This window comes from Anoplopoma fimbria, chromosome 8, assembly GCF_027596085.1.
Source record: "Anoplopoma fimbria isolate UVic2021 breed Golden Eagle Sablefish chromosome 8, Afim_UVic_2022, whole genome shotgun sequence".
Classification (NCBI taxonomy): domain Eukaryota; kingdom Metazoa; phylum Chordata; class Actinopteri; order Perciformes; family Anoplopomatidae; genus Anoplopoma; species Anoplopoma fimbria.
The window spans coordinates 20,169,265-20,184,873 of NC_072456.1; the positions used below are offsets into that span (position 1 = coordinate 20,169,265).

At 41.5% G+C, this 15,609-nt stretch overlaps 1 protein-coding gene across 1 annotated transcript; it reads left to right on the forward strand.

Annotated features, from left to right (window-relative positions):
- Positions 1 to 782: 782 nt before the first annotated feature.
- On the forward strand, positions 783 to 15,379 carry cdc34a (cell division cycle 34 homolog (S. cerevisiae) a). The gene is made up of 5 exons (XM_054603169.1): positions 783 to 1,292; positions 9,972 to 10,058; positions 10,277 to 10,374; positions 11,994 to 12,128; positions 12,277 to 15,379. The coding sequence occupies exons 1-5, from the start codon at positions 1,110 to 1,112 to the stop codon at positions 12,500 to 12,502; spliced, it is 729 nt and encodes a 242-aa protein (XP_054459144.1). The 5' UTR covers positions 783 to 1,109; the 3' UTR covers positions 12,503 to 15,379.
- Positions 15,380 to 15,609: the final 230 nt, after the last annotated feature.

Below are 15,609 nucleotides of genomic sequence, written 5' to 3' on the forward strand. Positions count from 1 at the left end.
TATTGAAGACATCTAAACTATGAAGGAACACATATGGAATTATGTGGTAAACAAACAAATACTCAACAAACCAGAATATGTTTTATATTTTAGATTCTTCAAAGTAGTTGAATGAGAAGTACTGTACTGTATAATATATAAATAAATATATAAAATAATATATAATAATAATAATAATAATAATAATAATGGGGTGTATATAACAAAAAATATGATGGTTAACGTACAAGCCGTTTACATATAGAACAAAAATGTTTTTTCTTTATTTTTATTTGTTTTCTACATTGTAGATTAATATTAAAACAAATGCTCAACAAACCAGAATATGTTTTATATTTTATAATATATAAATAAATATAAATATAAAAATATATAATAATAAAAAATATATAATAATAATAATAATAATAATAATAATAATAATAATAATAATAATAATGGGGTGTATATAACAAAAAAATATGATGGTTAACGTACAAGCTGTTTACATATAGAACAAAAATGTTTTTTCTTTATTTTTATTTGTTTTCTACATTGTAGATTAATATTAAAACAAATGCTCAACAAACCAGAATATGTTTTATATTTTATATATATAAATATAAATATAAAAATATATAATAATAAAAATATAATAATAATAATAATAATAATAATAATAATAATAATAATAATAATGGGGTGTATATAACAAAAATATATAATGGTTAACGTACAAGCCATTTACATATAAAACAAAAACATTAAAAATGACAAATATCAGCTTTATTTTGAAAGCCGGCACCGGAAACGGGCTGTATACTGCGTCCGGCTTGACGGCAGTAGCTTCAGATGTCGTTAATAACTCGGGCCACCCGGTGGTTGTTCACAACAACAGAGGAAGCAGCACCAGCTCTGACCAAATAAAGCCCCGTCGCGAGTTTGAGATCCTGTTTTGGAACCACACTAACGGAAACCAACGTCGACGCGTTCCCCCTCCGTTCTTCCGTCGTCAGCTCGCTTTGTGCTTCTTCTTCTCCGTCTTCTTCTTCTTCTTCTTCGTCGTCTTCTTCGCAGTCACGTCTGCGGCGGGTTTGCGGATCCGTTCACACACGTCGTCGCAGCGGAGTATGGCTCAGCATGGACACCATGTAGCCAGTTCCCAAAAAGCACTCATGCTGGAGATGAAAAGTCTCCAGGACGAGCCGGTGGAAGGCTTCAAAATAACTTTAGTGGACGAGTCGGACATGTACAACTGGGAGGTAGCGATATTCGGACCCCCAAACACTCACTACGAGGGGGGGTATTTTAAGGTGAGTAGCCGGGGTTGGCTAGCAGTCCATCTTTTGTTCTTTAGCAGCCCACTTTTAAGCACCACAGCCCCGGAGGACAGCCCCACAGGGTGGCCGTAGACCAGTCACCGAGCTGCAGGGACCAGCTACTGATGCTAACGTGGCTAGTGTGCAGCTGTCCCTCGTCTTTAAATCTACTCATTGTGGGGTTATTGCATGTTACTGTTGCATGTAAACCATTAAAACTATACCCCCTACTGGTTAAATATACAGATGCTTCGATGTTTACCCTGAGCCTTCCACTCTGCACTTATTGTATTTATATTAGTTTGTTTCTGCACTTATTGTATTTATATTAGTTTGTTTCTGCACTTATTGTATTTATATTAGTTTGTTTCTGCACTTATTGTCTTTATATTAGTTTGTTTCTGCACTTATTGTATTTATATTAGTTTGTTTCACTTATTTTATTCATATTAGTTTGTTGCACTTATTAGTTTGTTTCACTTATTGTATTCATATTAGTTTGTTGCACTTATTTTATTCATATTAGTTTGTTTCTGCACTTATTGTATTTATATTAGTTTGTTTCACTTATTTTATTCATATTAGTTTGTTTCACTTATTGCTTTCGTATTAGTTTGTTTCACTTATTGTATTCATATTAGTTTGTTTCTGTACTTTTGCTCTGTTTTATGCTTTTAGATGCTTGTTTAAGAAAGGAGATGCACTTATGACTTCTGGTGACTAGTAGTTCTCTTGAATACCTCTATGTTGAATACACTTCCTGTAAGTCGCTTTGGATAAAAGCGTCTGCTAAATGACTGTAATGTTAAATTAATGTAATGTCCTTTGTTATAGTGACAGTAAGCACAGGATCACGTTTGACAAACTTTTTTGTGTTGATGTGAAACAAAAGGTTTTCAGGCTTCAACGTAACTTTTTCAAACTAATTCAATAATTTCCTTTTTGTGTTTTTCGTCACAACTCAACAGGCCTAGTTTGATCAGACTTTTTGTTTTGTTTATTCAAATGAATTCAAAGTGTTTGAAGTGTAGACATGCAGCCTCAATTTTAGCTTGTCTAAGTCAATAGCTATTTCATTTGTTTTCATGTACACTTCCTCTTTTTTTTTTTATGTGGAAATGTTTTGGTTTCACAGATATGTTTTCCTGTTTGAGTACATTTGTGTTCTTGACAAAGAGGGTTGGCAGTTTACAAACCCACCTCTAACTTATTACATTAAATTACAGTCATTTAGCAGATGCTTTTATCCAAAGCGACTTACAATAAGTGTATTCAACATAGGTACTCAAGAGAACTACTAGTCACCAGAAGTCATAAGTGCATCTCCTTTCTTAAACAAGCATCTAAGAGCATATTAACTACTGAATTTTCTTGGTGTTTAAATTCACTTAATGCTGTTTGATCTTTCTAAACTGACAGAAACGTCAGTTTAGCAAACAAATTCGTCATTTGTTTGCTGTGGCTCTTGCCTTGTTACAGCTGGTTGTTTTGTAATGATTTTGTCCAAAAAGTTGGAGAACCTGATTTTACACTCACTTAAACCCACACACCTACATTGTAAACAGAGAATAGTATTGGATTTGTTACCATAGCAGAGAGCATGTGTGTGAAATTTAACTTCTGATATTGCGAAACACTGAGTGGATTCTTGCTCACCCGGGTCCTGTGCTAATGTGGTTACTCGTCCTATTAAACACTTTGATTTATTACTTTTGTCTGGCAAAGTCAAATAAACCCACGTTACTGCTGCTTCAGACTTGCCCTAGATAGTTGTTTTATTGGACATCAAACCAAGAAATAATGACCTTTTATTAAGGTGGCATAATGGTCCTGTCTTTTCTAAAAAAATTAAATAAAATAAAAAAGAATAATGTAGGTCAGGGCCATGAAAGAGCATTAAAATTTGGTATGAGAAAAAAACATAAATATCTTTTCAATGGCTTTTTTGTTATGGCCCATAAATCTATACGTCCTGCATTAGCCATAGTTGTTTCTATGTTGAACCGTCATATATCAGCGAAAGGCTCCAGCGGCGTTCAGATTATGCAGCATATTGTGAATGCTCTCTGTTTGTAAATCATCACGTCAGCTGTACAGTGCTTTGTTATTCAAAGTTCTTTGAAAAACTTGTTCATTTTGCCCCTGGTATTTCTTTTTATTTATTTTTTCCAAGCCTGTGAACACAGGCAGAGGGCCACAGTTGGGCTACCGTAGTCGGCCTTCAGTGGATCCGTGTGGGTGCTGTGTACAGGATTCCTTTGTCGGGCCAGGAATGCACAGCCTGGCTGTGAAATCCACAGCATGGATGTGACTCATTGTTCTCTGTCGGGTTTCCATCCAACCAGTTTGCTTTATTCGAACAAAAAAGACAACAACAAAAAAAACCACCCACCCTGTTCTGATCCAGGTTACCCAAACAATCATGACATGCTGCAGCTGCCCGGACAGTTAAAGACGTCATTCGATACCGAGCTGAGTCAGGTATTTATTTCACATGGGTGTTGCTCTTAAAGAGTCACACCATGGCGAATACATTACACCTGATTGCGCACAGTGGACTGAGACGTATTGAAATGTTCTTCACATTCACTGGTTCTGATACATTTCCAAGCCAAAGGTCCTTTGTGTGTGTGTGATGCCTTCTGCTTTGTCATGTGAAGTATCCCTCTGGGCTCTGAGTGTCTGATGATTACTGGCAGAGGGCCAGTCGGTCCCATAGACAGCGTTGGTCCTGGGACATGTATGAGGCAGATTAGCGGGATCGCTTTCACTCAGAGATTTAAAGTAGTGTTTGGACCGTGGCTCACTGCGAGTGTTGTTTTACACGTTCAGTTTGATTGTCCAGACAAATTATGACTACTACTTTTTTTTATTCTATTGAATATAATGTTAATTTTGAGGCTTAAATATGAGAATTGAAATGATTGGAAAGACTTTCAAGTTTCTGATCTACTTTAACTGATTTGTTGATTCAGTCATATGATCATGACCAAAACATTAAAACGGCATTAGTCATCATTTTCTATCTCTGTTTGCTCTAGTAGATCTCTGGTTCGTGTTTAATTCTCTCGGTTATTTTTTCTTTTCTCTGTAACTTTATCTTTCTTTATCTGTCTCCTCTCTTTGTAATTTCTTGACCTTGGGGAAGTCTGACAAGAACAAGAAGTGTTCAGTGTTTTTATGATATAATACCCTCACACTCCTATTAATGTCACTCCACAACCGCTTACTTGACGGTATTACACATGTCTTTGGAGAAATGATTGCAGGCACATTCCCTTGCTTTACTGATTGTTTGTTTGTTTCTTAAAAAAAAGTTTTATTTGCTGAGTAGCCCCTTTTTTGTTTTTGATCAGCAACTGCAATTTCTAAATTTGTGATGCTTGCAGTTTTTTCTGATACTTTCAGAACATCTGCATTAAAATATACGAATATCTAGTGAATCAATGCACTTTTTTATGATTATTATTATTATGAACCATGTTCAATTTAATCGCCTCCTTAACAAGCCAAACATAATGACGGTACTTTCCAAGGGGCCTGTGCTCTGTACTTCCACTAACAAGCTCAACCAACAGGCTTTACCTTTTTAATGGCATAAAGTACAGCATATCTGAAGTTCTGATTTTAGTTTTAAAGAAATAGTTTCATATCTATACAAGGCAAAGACACAAGCTACCCACGGACTAAAATAAATCCCCCAAAATGATTTGCTTTAGCTGGAATTAATTAGATAATATGGCTTTTAGTTATTTTTGAACTCTCAATTTCTCTGTAATCATAGTTTTTTTTTTTCCTTTTTTATACATGGTGAGGGAACATAACACACAAAACCCAGCACATTTATTGTGATTTTGCGCTCTACTTGTTGATCAGCTTATTGGGTTAATAAAACAACAAGGGCGACCTTACGACCAACGCGTGCAGGTCTATAAACTGACATTGCTTTTTCTGTGACACCAAAGTCCGTCACTTCTCATTTGGCAGATTTGACCTCTCCCTGCTCTTTCTTTAGTCGTGCACCAGAACAGCAGAAAAAGGCACTGTGTTTTACATCCACAGCTATAAGGTCATGCTCACGGTGATGTACGACAGAAACTATGCTGTTTGTGTAGTGACTGCACTGTTGTGTAAGAGCCTGGGATCTGGGAAATGCGTTGTGCGACCATGTTTTGAAGGGCTGCTGCGTCAGCACCTAGCAGCCTTAAATTGTAATTTTTGGGGTCTCTGCAACTCGAAAAATACTGTATAAACGGAACATCTTTCATATCTCAGGCTGGTGGTTTTTCTCCAGTGGCTTGGTAAGCACTGACGGACGACTTCTTCACAGCAAACATGAAAAAGAGGGGTGTTGCCCTTTGGTTTTGGCCCGGGCCTGTCTGTCTCTTTTAGCTTCAGACACTCTGTACTGTCGAGCAGCTGACTCTGTGCCTTTCCTTCCTTCCTCCTTGTGTACATGCTACATAATTTGTACCAGCAGTGGAGGGGAGGGAGAACAGGCACCCAACCCCGGCTGCAGAGGGCTTGGCTAGGCCGAGCTGTCGGAGTCATGTTTCCCCCCCCCCCCCTGGCTGTGTCACGGGGAAACGAGAGCAGGGCAGAGGAAAGAACAGGGAATACAGAAACTGCCAGATCAAGAGCAGGCTGAGCCCTTCCTTGCAGTGGTGCCCTTTTTTTGAAAGGAGAGCCTGCTGTGAATAGAGGTGAGCGTGACACGAGGGCCCCAGTAGACAGTTATTACCGTCCCCTGAGGCCCTGGCCATGTGTTCTTTCTCCTTTCCATGTATCGGCCACCAGTGTGCTAATATGCTCCTCGAACATAGCTGTACAGGCTGTTTGTCTCAGAATCAGCTTGTCAAATAGCTTCAGCTTTGGATCCTTTTTCTCCCCCTCTCCTTAACGTTCTCCTCCTGAGTTTAGTTAATGAGGCAGGGGCCTGCTGGGTACATACATGATAATCTCTGGGACCTCTACGTGTGTTACAGTGTGGAATTTGCTCGACACAAGGACTCTTATCCTCATCGTTCAGTGTGAACTTGACCTGTGTGCTTGAGGATAAGGCCTGTAGGGAAGGCAAGGAGGTGCTCGGGGAGAACGGAATGATTTGTTCTGTTCAGGGTCTTTGCATTGACCTGGTTTACTTCTCCTCGCTGTCATTTTTCCACCGGGTGGGCGCACGTTCCTTCTCGTTCCTCTCCTCTGTTCAAGGCAGCTTTTTTTAGCTCACAATCCAAGCACGATTTTTTTTTACGGAAAGGGGAATTAACCTGGTGTCCAATAATCACAGTAACAAGCCTTTCATGAGACCTTTTTTTTTGCGTGCTTGGCAGGAAATTGGCTGCCCTTCAAATGAGCTGTTCAGGGTTATTCACCTTTTGACCGCGGATGCTGTTAATTCTGTGCTCAATCCAATAATGAGGCATGACATGCAAGTCAGCTGTAGCGTGTGGCAGCGAGTGTACTGAGGCTAGCACTTTGTGATGGGCAGAGATCTTCTTTAAAACGGCTGTTTCTGAAGCAAAAAGGCCTTCCCAGTAATGGAGACACAGTGAAAGGGCAAAGAGTGGGTGTCGTACAGTTTAGTCTCCAGTGTGAGTCTGTAATGTGGGTTAATAGACATATTCAATATATGAAAATGGAAATTATTAAAAGAGAAAGCTGATATAGGCCTTCTCAGACCTTGCTGAATCGTCCTCTCTCCTCTTCCTACTTTTTGTGGTTCCTCTCTTCTCTCTGCTCGCTGCTGCAGAGCAAATAAGCCGACCAAGCACAATCACATTTCTACATCCTTTTTTACATCAATCCAAAGTTTGGTGTCACTTTGGTGGGCAGGTCCAGAGTTTCAGGCCTCTACCTGCTGCCAGTGTGACATGCCAACCATCTTCTCATCACAACATCAGAACACCACATTACTGGTGGTTAAATGGTCTCTAATGCAGCCTGTAAAAAAACCCATTTCCTGGACAGACCTTCTGCATAAATTGGTTTTCAGTTTTTTTTTGTTGGATGCCGCTAAAATCGCAAGAAACACACACACACCTTTCCCTTCGTCACTATCCACCTGACTTTGTCATTTTTCATTTTGATAGTATCATTGCACTTTGAATGCTGACTGTATGCATTGCTTGTGTTTGTGGCATTGTGTTGCAATAGAATATGGTTTTAAAGCCTCCTGGTAAGCTGCGTTGTGAAATCATGCTCTTACCTTCTTAAAGGGATCAATGCTTATCCTTAATGCATATCCCCAGCTTCCTGCTCTACTTGTAGCTTGCATTCAAACTCCCAGGATTGTGATGAATTGAGCTATTTAATGGTGTTGGTGCATAGGTCTCAAAGCAGAACGCTACAAAGCGGCAAATGCGTACGGGCATAAAGATCCTGTGTGATGAAAGCAGCAATGCTGAGTAATTGGTACCTTTTCCCTGTGAGTCAACAAGGAGTCTGGTTGCTATGGGTTGCGTTCCAGTGTTGGACCCGGTGTGTTTCCTTTAATGCCCCATTTGTTGCCAGGATGTAATAAGAAGTTGAATGATGAAACCGGATGGATCGACAGTTCTTTATCAAAGGCATTTCGGGATAAAGGAGAGAACTAAAGACATCTGTGGCTTTCAGAATCAGATGTCAAGCTGCTGAAGAGCTCGTCATACACACACGGTTTTGTTGGATAATGAAACCTGGAGGACAAACAAACATAAACCACTTTGCCCACTGGGAGTGTTGGCACAATGTTACGTTTAGCCGAATGCCCTCTAGTTTTTTTTTTTTTTTTTTTTTTTTTTACTCCATTTCCATCCTCTTTTGAATTACAGTCAATTTTCAACTGACTTGTGGGCAGATGTGGAGGCAGGGAGGTTCCCCAGATATATAAAAATACAGATTATCTTTGCCTACTTCTCATGTCAGTGGACTGGACCGATATGATCTTGATGCTGATATTGTTTTGGAAGACAAACCAAGCTCTCACTGTTGTTCCCTGGCCTGATTGGTCTTCCTCTCCGTCCTGGCTGGCTGGTTAGTGTTGCACAGTTGCCAGCCAGTAATGTGTACAATGTTGGCTAGAACCCTGCACTCTGAAGGGCCGCCAGCTCTCTGGCTGGGTCAGTCAGACCCGGGGGTTTGGTTATTTTTCCCCCTACAGGCGGCATTCTCTCAGGACTGTGTCAGGGTTTCCTCTCCACTCTGGTTTTAGGTTGTGAGAGCAGGTTTATTCTGCAAATACAAATCATTTTAGACAAAAATATGTCGCTCTGGTATTGAAGATCAGGACATACTGACACACACTTTAAAAGACAACTGACCCTGAACTCAGCACAGCTCTAACGGACAGTTTCTGTGACCGTTAACAGGTCAAACTAGTGTTTTGTTCTGAGCGTTGATATTTCACTGCTCCATCCATCCTGGCTTAAAGGCTACATTTCATGCAAAGAGGGATAATACCTTTTAATGTTAAGCACAAGTATTATATAGAGCAAAACCCCCTTTTTATTTCCAAGTGAAATCCCCCACTACCACTCCCAACGCCTCCCTGCTCCCATGCAGCCGCCACCACCCCCACCCCCGCCTCCCGCTTGTCTGCTCACTGTGGTACAGACCAGCTGACCATGCCGAATCAGCAAATGTGAACAAGTGTGTGTGTGTGTGTGTATGTATATGACAGGGGGGATAAGCAGAAGGTTTCACGCTGTGAGTGACGTGCGTGTGTGTAATCAGTATCTGTGTGTCTGCCCCCCCCCTCCCTTGCCACCCATTGCACGCCTTATGGAACGGGAGGAGGGGTCCTCCACACATAGTACAATTTATACTGTGTGTGTGTGTGGGTGAGTACGTATTATAGCAGAACACGGGTGTGAGTAGTGGATTGTCTTGGGTTGCAGTGACAGCTGGAGAGGACAAACCCCCACAATGTCTTTATACAAGCAGCCCCACCTCCCTCCACCGAGCTCCCCTCACCCATCGGTGTGTCTGTAAGCTCCGCACACTCGGCAGCTGAATGCACTGCGAGGCCTCCCTCCATACAATATTACATTACACTGTCATTAGCTCCCTCCGTGCCCAGCCACCTCATTAGGGTTTGCCATGACTCTACAGCTGCTATTTATAGGATTTTTTTCCTTTCAATCACTACTGACGCTGATCAGCACGATTGTTGAAAATCTTCATTCAGCAGCTGCTTGTTGACACCAGTGCTGCAAGCAAAGGTCTTTGTGGAGAAAAACGTTGAGAATCAAGCACTCTCTTACTCCCCAGCAGCTGCGTTTGTGTGTGTGTGTGTGTGTGTGTGTGTGTGTTGCTTCTGCAGCATTGTACAGACTTGTATTCTGGATTCAGTAACCCCTGGGAGATCGTCTCCACAAGCAGAGTAGTTTTTAGCAAAATAATGTGTGGATACAATACCCATACAATACACACCCAAAGAAAACATACAGTGTGTATGTTTTCTTTAAGTAAACAGCACCTATAGAATTATATGAAGCAGCTTATATAAGGCTAGAGAAATAACCCTTTACTTTCCGGAATACATTTTGGCACAGGCAATTTTGACTGAATATATGTCAAAGGTTCTCCCAACTTGCTTTGGAGAGAAGTAGTCACGACTTGTCTGTTGGTGAGGGAGAAATGTAGACGAACCGCCTGTCTCTCACACGGCTAATATGTGTCTTCTTTTGCCCTCAGGCTCGGATCAAGTTCCCCGTCGACTACCCGTACTCTCCACCTGCCTTTCGCTTCCTCACCAAAATGTGGCACCCCAACATTTATGAGGTAATTGTGACCAGTTTAAAACATACAGGAGCTCCTCGTATCTTTTAATTAATACACCAGTGAGCTATTGTCATATATGAAGGGTATGTGTGAGTATATGATAACAATAGATCCTTTTAAATTTAACTATAGAAGAGCGTCTAGTCTTTTAACTGTATCCTAGTTGTTGTAACTAACTTCTTGTCTGGACGTGTTGGTGTATTCTCTCTTGTCCCTAGAACGGGGATGTTTGCATCTCCATCCTGCACCCACCAGTGGACGACCCACAGAGCGGGGAGTTGCCTTCAGAGAGGTGGAACCCCACACAGAACGTCAGGTACGCAACATAATTCTGTCCTAGTTTATTTCTTAAAGAACAACACACACAAAATGATAAGCAGCGAGCTGTTTGTCCAGAGGCTTACAGCTGTCTCTTTTAAATATAATAATTTAAATCATCTGTCCAACACCCTCCCCATTCCAGTCATCAGCCTTTTAGTCAAACTGTCAAATCATGACTTTTTTTCCTCTTCTGTCACTGTCCACATTTTACATGAAGACAGACAAGATTGGCATCGTAATTTTGTTTGTTCAATCAGTTGAAGGCTGTGCAGGCATTGATTTCCAGTAGCTTTGCACCTTAATGGGATGTCCCATAACTAGCCTCCTTCTACTGTCCACGTTTCCCTCATCGTCCACTAATCAATACAGGCTAAAGGCTTCACAAGCCATGCACGTGTTTATGCAGATTGTAGTTCATTTCTTAAGCATTAGTAGTATGACCTCCATTGCTTTCTTACCTAGCTAGCAGGATTTAGAGGTCATCCTGTTGTGGTATCTTTCTTGACTTTCTGTAGTTTTCTTCTTTTTTGCCTTTTATTGTTTGCTAGCTGATGGCTACATTACTGTGGTTTAAGCTGATGTGTTCAAAATGAACTAACAAAATGCCAAGAAAGGAAATTTTCTTACACCTTGTTTCCTTATTTAACAGAATAATACAAGGGTACCTTCTAAATTCAAGTTTAATCTTTTTAACCAAACTTAGACTGGCTTAGCTGCCTTGTTAAAGTATAGTAGAACACACTTCATTCAAAACTCACCAAATTGTCTTGGTCAGTTTTTCTATTGTTCCAACAATCACCAACCCTATCCCTATCACACAAAAAATAATCACGTTTTTTACCCGGTTTGTTTTGTATCTCAGATTATGTAGTATCTAGGAGCACGTTATTATAGATTTAAGTGATTATTAGCTAATAGCTAGTGCATCATCATTGGCTAGTAATCTGTAACTATTGGCTCTCCTGTTCATGGACATCATTTAAAGTGAGACATTTGTTTGAATTGTCTAAACGCCCAAACATGATGTAAAATTCATCATCTTTATTTCATATATTAACTTAACACAAGTTTATGTATTCAACCCCTGCAGCTTTGTCTTTCTATGCGTAGCTGGATACAACTGTGTTCACAGTAATGAGCCCTCTGTGGATCCTGAGCTAATGATCACAATAACAAAAACAAAAGCAGTTCCACATTCTGTCTCGAGGTGAAAAAAGGAGAGCGGGTAGGAGATCACAAGTATAACGAGTTAATTCACCTGAGTCAAAGTAAACTTTAAATATTGTACACAGTCAGTATATTTAATGAACAGCTATTTAATTGGAGCTAAATTCAACAGATGACAGCAGAGACAAATGGATGTTGTGGAGTTTAGAAGGCTGGTTGTCTGACCCTAACCTTGATCTCTCCCCCTCCCCCTCTCGTTCTCTCTGTGTCAAAGTTTCCTTCCTTTCTTTCTTTCTTTCTTTCCATCCCTGTTCTCCTCTTCGTCCTGCATTTTCAATGTCTCTTGTCTCGTCTTACCTCCATCTTCCCCCTTGTCCTCTCCCTGTATTGCTTTCCCTGTATTTTAATCTCTCTCTCTCTCTCCCCTCTGATGTCTCTCTCTCTCAGAACCATCCTGCTGAGTGTGATCTCTCTGCTGAACGAGCCCAACACTTTCTCCCCGGCCAACGTGGACGCTTCCGTCATGTACCGCAAGTGGAGGGACAGCAAGGGCAAGGACAGAGAATACATCGAAATCATCAGGTACCAGGAGGGAGGGAAAAAAAATAAAAAAACTGCACACACAGCACTCTTCACACTTCTAATGGCAATCTAGCAGGTACACAAAGTACCAGCACTGAAGCTCAGCGTGGCCTCATCTGTTTTTCTCTTCACTCTTTCCACCTCGCAGGAAGCAGGTGGTGTCGACCAAAGCCGAGGCAGAGCGAGACGGCGTCAAGGTTCCCATCACGCTGGACGAGTACTGCGTCCGCACGCAAGTCCCGCCCACAGACGACGGCTCCAACCTCTTATACGATGACTACTACGACGACGAGGAGCTGGAGGACGACGACGACGAGGACGACAACGAGGACTGTTGCTATGACAACGACGACTCGGGCACCGAGGACTCCTGACCTTGCCTTCCTGTGACGTCGCCTCGTCCCTGACCAGTCCCTGCCCCCCCCCACCCCGCGCCACACACGCCTCCCTCTCTCGTCATGGACTGAACTTTAATTCCCTAAACCCCCCCCTTCCTTCTTAATAAACCCCTCATCCTCACTTATCACAGCCCCCCTGTCCACCTTCTGTCACATGTGCAGTCAAAGTATGCACACTAAAACCTGATACATCCAAGAAAGGAAAGCTACAGTTGTTTTTGTTTGTTTCTAACATGTTTCTTTTTTTCTATTTTACTTTTATTAGTTGTCTGAGTAGAGGTTTCACATGATACACACACACACACACACACACACACACACACACACACACACACACACACACACACACACACACACACACAGCAATGATAGTACTTCCTCATCTGCTTCCGTTTGTCTGCACTGATAACTGGTTTAATTTCCTCAAACGCTTTTTAGCTCCAAGACCTGTTCCTTCCTCGGGCTTTGAGCGGAACAAAGCCTGTCCGATGGCCAAGTTTCTTGTTGAAAATTTGGCCGAGGAAATGGTCACGCCTTCTCTCAACATCATCAGCGGGGTGGAATGTAACATCACAGGTCAGATCAGATCAGAGGACAACAAGCAGGGAGCATTTGCAAAGGAAGCTAATTAAGACAACATGGACGCACGGTATGTGTGTGTGTGTTTAAAAAAAAAAAAGAAGCTGAGTCACTTCTGTCTGTCTCTGAGCCATGTGTGTGACTTCTGGTTTAGCGGGGTGTTTGAAGCCCTGCCATGCTTCACCTCTGACCCCTGTGAGCCCCAGGGCTTGTGCTGCTCCACACGGGGGAAGTTATCCATTTCACGAAAAAAAAAAAGCTGTTCACACTCCCTTGTGCCTTCCCTCACTCCCTGACATCACAGACCTGGATGACTTGTGGGACAGACCGTATACAAACAAAGGTGGCAGAGGGAGGAACTCAAGCTCACAAGGTTTCAGGTGGGGGGGGGGACAGTGCAAACTACGCACTCCTGATGGAAATAGCAGCACCTGTCAGATGTGTTCAGGGTGTGAATGAGAAAGGTGTAAAATCCAACAGCTGAACTAAAGACTGGAATGTAGATCCCACAAAACGTCCTCTGACTGCCACGCAGCCTTCATCGTACAAGCACGTGCTACTAGTGGCCTGGATGCATTAAGAAAACAGCTAGCTGAGCCCGCTGCTGCTCATGAAATCCAATGTACTGTATTTAACTATAAACTATGCAGTCAGTGCTTGAACCTACTTAATATGCAGTGCTTTAAACGTGGCAGTGAAGCTGAGCCTTTTCAACAGTCTGACCTGAACTCCAGCTTGAGGTTTACAACCTGTGAGGGGCTTTGGACTGACTACGTCCTTTGTTAGAGCTGGACACGTCTATTTGTATCCGTCTTTATGTTTGTCGGTGGTTTGTTTTTCTAACTCATGAGAGGCACAGGTCTCTGCAGCAGAGTGAGATTGTACACTAGCCTTCATGAGAGCTCGCTCCCTAGCGGTGGCTCTCTGTAATGGCATTTTTAAACCAACCCCCCCCCACACTTCTGAAATGCTCGACTGGGCTGCAGCCATCTTGACTCACCTGAATCAATGAACCCTGTAACCTCAAGAGGAGATCAGGTAGCAGTGTGAGTGATCCAGAAGAATGAGAACGGCCTGGTGGATATGCAGACTGACTGGGGTTCTTGTTTTTCAGTCTACACTGTCAGAGGCCCCGTGGTTTCTTCTCTCCTTCTCCTAACTGCCAGGAGTGCTCTGTTGCACACTCAAGACACGTTAACACCACCCAACAGTATTTACGATTTGGAATTCCCAACATCGCTGTAATCACGTTTCCCTTTGTGTGTGAATATTCACCGATCGTTTTTTTTTTAAGATGTGCTGAAAAGGAAGCAGAATTGGGAAGGAATGGGGGATAGAGTGGATCTTTGAGCATGAACAGGAGAATGTGGTTCTTCACGAGCATGCTGTTATGATGCGTTTTTGGTTGAGGTCGGGGTTGTGTTCAGAGAAAAAGGTCCCTCTACTCAATATTATCTAAAACTGTTGCATTGTGAACGGGCTGAGGGTTGTTCCATTGTTTTTTTTGTGGGGGGTGGGGCTTCTTTTACTGTTTTGATGTAATCTTTAATTTCCAAATTGTGGTGTGAGCTGCAATGATTTCTCTCCTATATGTATTAAGTGCTATGAAAATTGACCTGATTGTTAAAAACCCTGGATTGTTCATGGAAGAAAGACTAAATGTACCAACTTATTGTACACAAATATCATAATAGCAGAAAAGTTATGCAGAACCCAAATTGACACAGCCCACCACACGGTCATTTTTCCAGCCTTTTATCGTGCCCTGAATGCTCAGAAATGAGTTCTCAATAATTGACTGACTTCCGTCACACACCCCATGAATGACCCCCCCCCCCACCCTCACTGTTTTTTATGTTTTATGGTGAATGGGATTACATATTTTGTCAAACTACTGTTATTTTTATCGTCTCTCCTCCCCACTCGTCCCCCAGTTCTCTGAGCTGATTGGTGATTGCATCACTGAGGGGGGAAAAAAACCCCAATCCGTTAATTACAAAAAAAAACCTACAAGAACCTCAGGAAGACAAAAAAAACCACCTACCAACCAACAAATAAACAAATCCTTTTACCAACTGAGTGAACCTAACCCCGGGAGTCTCACTTTTTGGCTTCAATGGACTGTTTACAATCTCTACCTTGATATGCACATGTGGATATTTGACGATCACTTGATGTTTATTGTTTTTTTTTTTCTTGTTTGTATTTTTCTTTTTTTCTTATGGTTTGTAAATCTATTTAAAATCTGAAATAAAGATCTTTATTAGATATTGACAGTTTTTTTTGTTTTATTTAATATGGGTTAAATAGATGACTTGAGTATTAAAGGTCTCATTGTCCCTTTTTATGTGTTCTCTTCTAGACACTGAAGTGGCGTTGAGGGAATGAATCTCAGGACTAGATCTGAGAGGTAAGACTTGTGTCCTTCCTACTTCACTTTAACGTTCATGTTTTTTGGTTTTTAACTCCTTATAGTGGAGCAACCATATGAGGAAAGTACATGA